Source organism: Crocuta crocuta, unplaced genomic scaffold (genome assembly GCF_008692635.1).
Source record: "Crocuta crocuta isolate KB4526 unplaced genomic scaffold, BGI_CrCroc_1.0 scaffold431, whole genome shotgun sequence".
NCBI classification, from domain to species: domain Eukaryota; kingdom Metazoa; phylum Chordata; class Mammalia; order Carnivora; family Hyaenidae; genus Crocuta; species Crocuta crocuta.
This window is the reverse complement of record NW_027528859.1, coordinates 1,420,923-1,432,175: the sequence shown is the minus strand read 5'-3', so window position 1 is coordinate 1,432,175 and position 11,253 is coordinate 1,420,923. Positions and strand designations below refer to the sequence as shown.

At 53.2% G+C, this 11,253-nt stretch overlaps 1 protein-coding gene across 1 annotated transcript in view; it reads left to right on the top strand.

Annotated features, from left to right (window-relative positions):
- Window positions 1-11,253, top strand: part of COL15A1 (collagen type XV alpha 1 chain) — a 110,755-nt gene that overhangs the window by 55,540 nt on the left and 43,962 nt on the right. Inside the window, exons 7-11 of the mRNA XM_077756055.1 lie at window positions 1,694-1,803; window positions 4,101-4,256; window positions 5,465-5,617; window positions 7,630-7,779; window positions 8,272-8,415. Coding sequence (XP_077612181.1) covers window positions 1,694-1,803; window positions 4,101-4,256; window positions 5,465-5,617; window positions 7,630-7,779; window positions 8,272-8,415 — 713 coding nt within the window. The remainder of the gene's footprint in view (window positions 1-1,693; window positions 1,804-4,100; window positions 4,257-5,464; window positions 5,618-7,629; window positions 7,780-8,271; window positions 8,416-11,253) is intronic.

Below are 11,253 nucleotides of genomic sequence, written 5' to 3'. Positions count from 1 at the left end.
CCCATCTCTGTTTCCCAGGTAGATCAGAGGATTGAGCCCAGCAGCTGGGGGTGTGGAAGGGGTTTATGAATGTGAATGCTGTTCTCCTGGGTAGAATTAGGATCTCTGAGGTAGGGCAAGGAAGTTGGGGGGGGCGGTGCTGCAGGGCGATGGCTAGGACCTCGCCTGGGCTGAGGGGTGAGTGCAAAGACAGTGGGAGCCAAATGCAGAGTGGGATGCAGATCCAAGCACAGCCCGTCTGTTCCCTGGGATCAGCCAGACTCCTTAACTGGCAGAGAAGAGGCCAAACAGAAACCACGGAGCTTGCCGAAGTGTTTCAGTTCTGCCGGTTGGGTGGATGGCCCAGATGGTGAGAAGAAAGGGGCCTGAACCCTGAGCCCTCTCCCTGGCTACGGAAAGCCACCTAGCAGTTTTTTTCTAAGCTTTCCTGACAAGGTCTTGCCCCATGGCACCCCCACTCCCCACCCTCCAAGGAGTGGGGACTCAAAGGCATAGGGGTCTGGCCTGCTGCTTGCACAGCACCCCCTGGTGGCCGGAGCCGGGAGGAAGAGAGAGTGGTGATGTGTGCAGACAATACATAGTTCACTTCTTACGGTGGGACATGGGACATGCGTGAGCACAGCGTGCATGCAGATGGCCCGGCATGGGGACAGGCCGACCTGGCTTCAGGGCGCCTCCCGGCCACTTACTTTCTGTGGGACCTTGTTGCTCCTCAGCAAAGTGGGGTTACTAATCATAAGGTGCTGACGTGCGGATCAGAGCAGCATACCTATGCCATGGAGAGATGGCGGGGAGACTGAAAACGTGAGATTCCTGTCCTGGCTGTCCCCACAGCTGTCAGGTGGTGGGAAGGTCCTTGTAGGTAGGACAGATAGGCTAACAGGAGGGTTGAATGAGGCACTGCATGGGACGTGCTTAGCCTGGGGCCCAGCCCATAACAAGCATGCATTCATATTAGTATAATTTGTTTTTCTTTGCTTTAGGACTCCATTTGTTTCTTAAATTGCAAGAGATACGTGTTTGTGCTGACAGTTCAATCAGTGCAGAGTTGTATGAATCCCCCAAAATAGTAGTTTCCTTTCCTGTTCTCTGGCAGAAACCAATATTAAGCATTGTGGGTTCACCAACTTTGTGCGGCACATACACACGCATACATATCTACATGTTACATGTTATTTAATAATTGTATTAAGTATATAATGATGTCTATATGTATATACGATGACGATAAAACAAGTAAACTCCTATAGTTTTTTTACCCTTTACCCATATAGAACCACACTGACCGTGAGCATTAATCAGTTGCTAATTATATTGCTAACTGTACTGAGGGGCTTCCTCAATGCTCTTTTTGCATTAATGTTCTTAATACTTATAAGCACGTAGTCTTCAAAATAACTTTGTGAAATAGGAATTGTTATTTCCATTTACAGATGAGGATCCTAAGGTGCAGGTTAAATGACTTGCCACAGGTCATGTTCCTAGTAAGTGGCAAAACAGGCTTCCCACTCTGCAGCTGGTGCCAGAGCCCGCAATCAAAGTGTGGCGTAAAATTGGCCTTCCACGTCTGTTTTTCTGCAGCTTCCTTTTTCTTCTTCTTAATCCTGTATTATGGACATCTTTTCAAGTCCGTTTCATTTTCTTCCAAGATTGCAAAATGCAGTTATTGATTACAGAATGCCTGCTTCCTCAGGGTCTGGTGAGGTCCTGAATGACACACTGGAGGGAGTTCATACTGTGGACGGTGCCCCTGTTACAGATGTCGGTTCGGGGGACGGGGCCCTCATCTATGTCACTGAAGAGGTGAGTAAATGGTTAATTTCCTTTGCTAAGTCAGTAGTAAGTTTGTTTGCTTGTTTCAGACTTGATGGTGACTTGTATTGGGCACCATAAAGAATGAAAACGGTTTTAGTTGAACGTCAGGGAGGCTGCCTCCCTCCTGCGGGTATAGAGGAGGGCAGAATCAGGACCCCAGAGGCTTGCCAGGGATGCACCCACGCAGGGGGAGGAGATGCAGCACAAGCCGGTCCTCACATCCGCACGGCCGTGGGTGCCAGGTCCTCCCCACGGTGCCCACCTCCCTCCTGCTCATTTCTGAAGATAAACAGCCTTTTCCACCCTTTGAGCCCCTTTAAGACAGAATCAGACTGACTGCACATGTGTCTGCTCCATTGTGTGTTTGGCTTTTATACCCGCAAAGCCAGTTTTTTAAAAGCTAGACACAGTAAGGTGCGAGATTAAAGCAAATGTGTTTTCCTCACAACCGGCTCTGCTGAAAACCCACAGGGTCAGCTCATTCTTTCTGCCACCTTGGGATGAAACTCAGACACTTCTTATGCTGTCTTGGTCACTATCTGATAATAGCCCATTTTCACAGCTATTTCCAAAGTTCGGTCTAGCAAAGTATCAAAATTCAGTTCCTTTGTCTCCCAAATCCCAAAGAACACGTGTCCAGCTCACCAAATGACTTGTAGTGAGAAGGGAGGGGAAAGTCCTAGCACGCTGATGATTCTCTCCAAAGGAATTTTTTACCCTTTCCTATGTAGCCCAGAGGCAGGTGGCAGGCCTTCCGTGATGGAACTGATTGCCTTTCCTTGTCTCTTAGCCCTACACAAGTGGTCTGCTTGCTTCTTCCAGCCATGGAAGTACTTGCTTCATTGTACTTAATTGTGCAATGAATTGGGGTTTTTTTAAGTTTATTTATTTTGAGAGAGAGTATGTGTGTGAGAGAAGGAGAGGCAGAGGGGGGTGGAGGGAGAGAGAATTCCAAGTAGGCTCCACGCTGTCAGTGCAGAGGCCTGATGCAGGGCTCAAACTCATGAATTTTGAGATCATGACCAGAGTCAAAATCAAGAGCTGGACACCTACCCAGCTCAGTCACCCAAGCACCCCAGTGAATTAATTGTTCCTAGTTATACTTTATTGTAAAGTCCTTTGGAACTCCAGCTAAATTTGAAGCAGAAAGACTCCTATTTTGAAAATCTTGTGACATAGGGGCACCTGGGTGGCTTAGTCGGTTGAGCATCCGACTTCGGCTCAGGTCATGATCTCACAGCTTGTGAGCTGGAGCCCTGCGTCGGACTCTGTGCTGACAGCTCAGAGCCTGGAGCCTGGAGCCTGCTTCAGATTCTGTCTCCGCTCTCTGCCCCTCCCCTGCTCATGCTCTGTCTCTCTCTGTCTCTCTCTCTCGAAAATAAACATTTAAAAATTTAAAAAAAGAAAATCTATGACGTCATTTTTTCTCTCTTTTCTGGGGAGGGCAGTAATTTTGCAGAAATTCATGCTGTAGGAAAAAAAGTATTCTGTGGTCAAATACATTTGGGAAATATTCTATTATGTAGTATATAGCATATCTTACAGATTCCTTATAAGTCTTCCAGCAAAAAAAAAATCTAACTTTGATCAGCTTAGTGTTTTTAGTGTCTAAAAGAACTACTTTTCACAAAAAATAAACAGAACAACCCGTGTCCCCCCCCCAAATTTAAAAGAAAAAAAAAAACCTTTGAAAACTGAGATAAAACCTAGTTTGATGACACCAACAGCCAAAACTGCTATTTCCATTTTGTGCATCTGCTGTGTAATCTCCGGAGAAGGTTATGCATTTCCCAGGGAAACTGAGTCACGAGCGGGTGGAACATGGGGTTCAGTCTGGAGAAGGCTGGGAAAGACAGAGCTGCTCCCTACACATCTCTGAAGCGCTGTCAGGGGCAAAGACATTCACTTGTTCTTACAGCTTCTGGATGGGCACATAAGGGAGGTCACAGGGAGGCAGCTGCGTCCAGATAGAAGTGGCTAGAGCTGGAGCGGGCTGGCTCTAGAGTGACAGGGATTGCTGGTCACTGGCGTGTGCCAACAGCTGCTCGGAATCAACCAGGAGCTGTAGCTGTCTTGCAGTCTTTCCTGTACCTGGGATTCTGGGATTCTGGGACTGTCATGGGGCTGGAGTGAAGTCAAAGATAAGAAAATGCTTAGAGAAAAAGAAGCTAGGGAAAGGCAAGCTGATAAAGAGAGGGCTGTGAGCAGTCTTCTCTCCAGCCATAGGCATGTTGATCAGGGCCATGGACCCAGCGACGTGGTCCCTCTCGATGCTTTTGTTTCAGAGCGTGCACACTGAAGAAGGTCTGGCAGCCACAGCAGCAGCCGGTGAGGCGGAGGCACCTGCCAGCACTGCTGAGGAAGCAGAGGCCAGCAGCGCACCCACCGAGGGGCCAGCCCTCTCCTTGTTCACTGAGGCCATGTGGGAAGGGGTCACTTCTGTAAGTAGCTCAGAGCACCTTCTCCACCTCCCCTGTTTCTGAGGGATGGTGGGCTCCTCTTGTGGGAACAGTCTCTGGGTTTCCCTGCCAGTCTGTAGAGTGCCAAGGGACAGCCCTGCGGGATCAGATCTGAATAGACACAGCTTTGGAGGTTGAGGCATCTGTTGACTCGTTCAGCAGATGTTTGTGGAGTGATGTGTTGTGCTGTGCACAGGTGAATAGGATAGGCCAGTTCTTGGGAGCAGAGGGGGAAGAGGTGCAATAGGAAAAGCACCAAAAGGGGGGCCCAGAGCCCAGGTTTGGGGTCGTGGAAGCCTTCCTGGAGAAAGGATGTCGAAGGGAAGGCCGTGGGGACACCTCGAAGGAGGCTGGCAGATGGGAGTAAGGCAGGTGGCCCCGGAGGGAGGCCCGCAGGAACAGAGGCCTGGGGACATCAGCACCAGCATGCAACGAGGGTCCCGTGTGAGCAAGGGGAGGCAGAGAATGTGGCTGGAGAGGCCTCTGGGACCCTGAGAGCCGCGAGGAAGAGTTGGAGCGTGTTCACAGTGGGAATCACTGAAGGAATGGTGGCCTCGTCTGAATAGGATTTAGAAAGTGGAGAAAGGGTGGGAGAAGCAAGCCTGGAGGCCGTGTCGCGGTCCAGGCCAGGAGCTGGGATCGGAGGCCGTGTCATGGTCCAGGCCAGGGACCGGGATCAGAGGCCGTGTCATGGTCCAGGCCAGGGACCGGGATCAGAGGCCATGTCACGGTCCAGGCCAGGGGCCGGGATCGGAGGCCATGTCACGGTCCAGGCCAGGGGCCGGGATCGGAGGCCGTGTCGCGGTCCAGGCAAGGGGCTGGGATGGAGGAAGTGGTCAGTGAGGCCAACCCACTCCTCTAACGGGAAGGAAAGCTGGTCTTGCCCCAGCACCATGACTTGGGGATCGGCCAAGGCCCCCCTCCCGGGAGGAGCGGAGGGAGGATGGCAGGGACCGTGGTGGGTGTCTCTGGTGGGGAGGGGCGGGGGAGCCACCCGGGGGGCCTGCTGTCCAGGGACTCATGCCATGAGTGGTATGTCAGGTGTGGGTTTCTGCGTGGGTGCCACATTCAAGGCACTGGGGTGAGATGAGGTCTCGGGGATACAAGCACTTTGAAGGCAAGGAAGCGACAGGGTGCACACCGACCATACTAGATTACCGCCAGATGCCTCATGATGTCTTCCTGCTCAGGGTGCAGACGCTGAAGAGGGCTCGGCAGTCTCAGCAGCTGAGGAGGTCGAGGTGCCCGTCAGCACGGTCGGGGAAGTGGAGGCGGGCAGTGTGCCCACTGAGGAGGCAACCCTCTCCGTGTCCATCCAGCACCTGGAGGAAGGGGTGACACCGGTAAGGAGTGCAAAGCGCTAAGGTGGAGGTCGCAGCTGGGAGCAGGTACCCAGCCTTAATGCTGTTCCGCACACCCAAGAGCAGCCTGGACGGGGCACTTCTTTGAAGGGGAGTCAGTCGAGGCCGGGGTACACGTGCAGTGGAGCCTTGCTGGCTTGGGGACTGCGCACGCTGGCAGCCCCAGCAGGCGGGTGGGGAGCAAGGCTTGGGGCAGGCGGAGAGCCAGCAGCGGGGGACACTCCCAGGGGCCCGCCACCCACCGCCTCCACCAGCAGTGGTGCAGGAGCCGGGTGTGAGTGGAAGAGGTGAGGGCGGCACAGCTACAGCCTGTTTCTGGGCACAAATGAGGGCTGTGGGAGGGTAGAGGAAGGTCAGAGTCCAAAGGCAAGGTCAGGCCTTCTCATCCCTCTCCTTAGGCAGCCTGGACACAGTGGTCCCAGCTCGTGAAGGTGGGATACAGATATCCCAGGACACCTATAATGTCATCGTGGTGGCTGACCTTCAGGGTCTCCAGACTCAACAGACTCCAACCTGGACTCCGTGTCCGCTCCTCCCGTGGTCCCACCTCAAATGACTGGGACCCTCATCCCCTAGCTACCCATCCAGAATTCTCTTCCCTCTTCCTTATTCCCCACATCCTGCCAAGCATCAAATCTTGTTGAGTTTTTCTACCTAAACCTGTTGTGGACCCGCCTCCTTCCCCACTTTCCCCATGCCCGCCATGGACTGAGCCAGGATGTCCCCCATCCAGGCAACGGCTGAGGCCCCTGCCTCCCCTCCTCCATCCTCTCCCACAACTCCCCCTGCGGGGGCAGCCCTGTGCATGGAGCTTTCGATCGCCCCCACTCCAGACCCCGCTCGCTACCCAGCCACAAGGCCTTAAGGGTCTGGCCTGACCAGCTTTGGTGAGCACATCTTGGGCCACTGTCTCCCTCCTCTCAGGCTCCCACCTCACTGACCTTCTTTCAGTTTTTTTGAATGTGCCTCTTTCCCTAGAATCCTCCCGTACCCTGCCCTCTCTCCCTAGAACCTTTTCCCCCCTTGGCCCTGCCTTTATCGTGGCTTATGCTTCAGACTTCAGGTCAAACACCACCTTATCATGGAAGGACCATCCTAGACGGTCAAGTCTCCTCATCAGACACGTTCATGGTGCCCAAACGTCTCTTTGGAAGGCCTCATCCTAATTGTAATTAATAACAATCTTGGTAAATAGCCCATTTCTGTCTCTCTCCAACCATAATATCTGTGAGGACAGAGATTATAGATTATATGTATATCTGGTTCATTGATCTGTCTTTATCCCTGCACATAAATGGTGGGTACTCAGTGGATATTTGCTGCATGAATGGAGGGTTGCCTGCCCATCACATAATAACATTGGCCTTTGAGATCATTCCGTACGTTTGCTCCCAGCCATTCACCTTTGGTCCATGAGGGAAACTTCGCAGTGAGGACACTTACCTGACCAGCTGATAGCACTTCCGGGCCCCTTGCAGGTTATGAGGATTATTTCCATTAACAAAGTAAAGTGGCTGCCACCACCTTCTCTTTCTCCTCTTCCCACTCCTCCTTCTTTCTTCTTCTCTTTCATCTCTCATCTTTTACTCCATTCCTCATCCTTCCCCTTTGTTTCTTTCGTCCCCACACTTCTTGAAAAGCAAAGCACTTGTCACAGGGTAAGAGAACTAAGGAGTGAGTCTTGACTCCTTAGACACCAGCAGAGCTGCCTCGGAGCTGGAGATGTGCAGGCCAAGGCCAAGTACTCGGCACAGATGTGCCAAGGGGAGTCCGGGAGGGGCATAGACTGGCCTGAGAGAGGCGCGCCAGCCTGGGGTTCAGCTATGGCCGTGTTACACATCTGGTTATCTATCTGGCCTTGTTGTCTCTGTGGCCGCGGCTTCCTCCCTGCGACCATGTTGTCTCTGTGGCCGCGGCTTCCTCCCTGCGCTTACACACCCACTGATCTAGGGGTATAGAAATGGTGATCGATTCTCATGCCAATTTCGTGTCAGGGTCCAGTCGGTGAAGAAACATTAACAACAGCAGCAGCTGCAGCAGAAGCCCCTCTCGGCACTTCTGAGGAAGAGGAGGCTCGCAGTGTCCCCACAGATGGCTGGGCTCCCCTCACACCCACAGCGGCCCCTGAGCAAGCAGTCACTTCTGTAAGTGTCTCCTGGCATCTTGTCTGGCTCCCAGCGGGGAGAGGGGTCAGTGTCATGAGACAGAACAGTGGCTGGCCCTCCCCAGAGGCAATGCAACACTCAGCTTGGTGAGAGCATGTATCTGGGTGGGCGCCCTTGGAGGGAGGCAGGATGCCGTGGGAGAGGCATGACAGACCGGGTCAGGGAGTCCGTTCCTGACCCTGCTACCTCCTAGCTTCGTCCAAGGATTTTCTCAAGCCAGAATGGGTGGCTGGGGGCAGGGGGGAAGAGGCGCCCCATCGCCAGAGGAGATGCCTATGTCAGAGGGGATCCCAAGTCTGTGAGTCTGGGCTGCTCAAATGCGTGCGGGGTAATGACAGCCCAAGGTGAGACAGTGCTGTGAAACTGGACCAGCACCGTAAGAAGGACAGTCACCCAGACTCTGTGGCAGCCATGCGCATATTGCGTCATGGGGAAGGTGAGGTGATTCCTTTTGTTGGTTTTGTTTTCCAGGCTCCTGGCGATGAGGAAGACCTAACACCCACTGCCACGGAGGAGCCCCTTACCGTGGCTGTGGCAGCAGAGCTGGACAGCACCCTCCCTGAGGGCCCCCCACTGCCCATGCCCACAGTGGCTTCCGAAAGAGTGGTCACCCCGGTGAGTGTCGTTAGAGGCACGGAGATTTGGCCTTTGAGATCCTCTTCTCTTACAGAGGAGAGAAGGAAGGTCCTGGGAGGGACCTGCCCCTGGCTTGCTCCGAGTGGGTTTCAGTTTGGTTCATAAAGTTCCGAATTTGGGCATTTGAGGGGCGTCTATCCTGGGAACACACAAGGAAGTGGCAGTTTGCAGAGGAAAAAGCAAGAGATAAAAATCTAGGGCATGTGACTTCATGTCCCAAATTGTCCTCAAATTCAAATGAGAACTTCATAACTGGCAGAGCTGGCCAGAGATGCAAAGACCTCATTTCCAGTGTCACAAGAGTCCCATCATGGACACGGGGAAGCCTGTAAGATGTGGTGGGGACTTGGAGGTGTGTGTGGTGACTCTCACATCCTTTCCAACATGAGTTTCTGTAATTCTGGGCCATACCTGTATGGCCTCCTGCAAACCCTTTCTTTCCTTTGGGCCTCACATCCTCAGCTCTACAGGAGGTGGCTGAGGTCATGTCAGAGAATGCAGGTCTGGTAATGTTTAGAAAACTCTATACACACGCTTGGGACTGTCACCACTTAAGGGCTATAACTTTGTGTTTTAAAACCAGAAGACCTAGTGCTAGTTGTCAGCATGGCGGGTGTGAGTCAGAATGAAATGGCTCTTCAGAGGTCACAGTGTTTTTTTGTTTATTTATTTTTGAGAGAGAGACAGAGTGTGAGCAGAGGAGGGCAGAGAGGGAGGGAGACACAGAATCTGAAGCAGGCTCCAGGCTCTGAGCTGTCAGCACAGAGCCTGACATGGAGCTCGAACCTGTGAACCTCAAGATTATGACCTGAGCTGAAGTCGGACGCTTAACTGACTAGTCACCCGGGTGCCCCTAGATGTCACTATTTTTAAGTGTGAGGGTCACACTGCTCCCGAGAGAGGAGTAGGGGGTGAAAAGCTTGGTATCTGGACTTTCTACCTTCGATTTTTGCACTGTCCACAACCACCCATCTTCAGACATGAGGGAGAAGTTGGTCAGCAAGGTCCATGTGGTCCAAATGAGGTCACTCCATTTCTAAGGTCTTTCCACTAGTCACTGGGCACTTATCAAGAGCCTGGTGTCTTCTGGGTGTCAGAGACACAGCAGAGACTAGAAGGTCACACCTGTCTTCACGGGACTTGCTGCAAGGCCTCCAGCCATCCTCAGCTCGCTCAACAACTCACTTATCAGAGCTGAGCTGCTCCGTGTCCCAAATACACGTGCCAGGTTTGAACTGCATCTTCTTGTTTTAGGATCAGAGAGCACATGTGGGAATGGAAGGGAAGGTTGGGCCCAAAGGAGAAAAGGCTGGTGCTGGGACCCAGAATGTGACCACATTGGCTCTGGTCGTGTGCCCTGAGCACGTTATTTGGGGTTAATTTAGTCAATTCTGATCAAGGAAATAGCAGGAGTACTGAGTCCCAAAGAGACCGAATAGAGTCTGGAAAAGACACAAAAGTGTCATGAGGCTCAATTCTTGCCAGATCTTACTGACCAGTGACCTTGACCTCTGCAGGCCTCAGTTTCCCTATCTGTAATCAGAAGGAGTTCCAGTTCTGGTTTTCCACTGCTAGACCCCAAGCTCCGTCCCTGACTTTCTTCCTGGGAAAGCTTTGGGTGAATGGGAGCTTCAGAGACCTGGGTGTGCTTCTTAGTAGTTGTAGGATTTTAGGGGAGCCCTTTATCCCTCTGTGTGCTCCAGTTTCTCCATCTGTAAAATGGAGGTGATGCAACTACCCCACACGGAAGGAGTCAGAATGAAATGAGGCGATGTCGGTGGAAATGCTTTTCCTGGTGTCTGTCACCACAGCAGAATAACCAACTCCTCCTTCTGAAGCAACAGAAGCTTAACTGTTGCCGAGCGGATAAGCTTAACAGCAGCAGGGAGCCCCACATCCTGGGGAGGTCCTGCTCAAGGCGCCCGCTCTCACGACAGGCAGTAAGCTGGCTGCCTCTGGGGACTGTCTGCACGCTGGTCCTGGTCCTCTGCCCTCCGCACCTCCCCCAGGGCTGAGGGTGCTTTGACCCTGGTGCCTCATGAGGCTGCCCATGGGGACATCAGAGAGGGTGGTGCCTTCACTTTCAGCTGGCCTCCTCAGTGGACTTCAGACGCCAGCAGTGACCTGGCAAGCAGTGAGGGGGTCAGAGGAGGTCCTCACACCACACAGGTTTTGTGCAGATCTGCTGTTCACGGTTCCATTCTTTCCGGGGGCTCGGGCCATTCTGACACCTTTTTTGGCAGAGTGGCCATTTCTCTGGACCCTTTTTGAAAGCTAAGCACCCCCTGGGATGCTGCCCTCTCTCGTTTTCTTCATGTTTCTCTTCTCCTTCTCCTTTCCAAATGGCTATTCCTGGCACTCTGGAAGCATGTCCTGAGCCCCAGCCAAGGGCCAGGTGCTGGGGCCTGGAGGGGATCTGGGAGCGCGTGGTCCCAGCAAGGCAGGTCTACAAGCAGTCGAGGCCCCAGACAGGCTACAGGGCGGGGGGGGGAGGAGCAGGGTGGTCAGGACCCGCTTCAAGGAGACATGTGGGGCCCAGCCACCATGCTCTGGCAGGACCTGGGCCGGGGCTAGGTGGGGGGTGGGGACAGGGGTGCTAGGTGACGGCATGGGGAGGGAACCGCCTGGTTCCCTCCACCCCATCCATCTACCCTATCTGTGTGGTGCAGAGAGAGAGGGCTCCTGAGCCCAGGGTGGGACAAGGTGCCCCTTGGGCTGGTTCATGACAAACAAAGCCTTCTTCACCCCTGTATTAGCCTCATCTCAAAGATAAGCATTTTCTACAGGGAAGAGAAGGGACCGTGGGGGGGGGGGGGG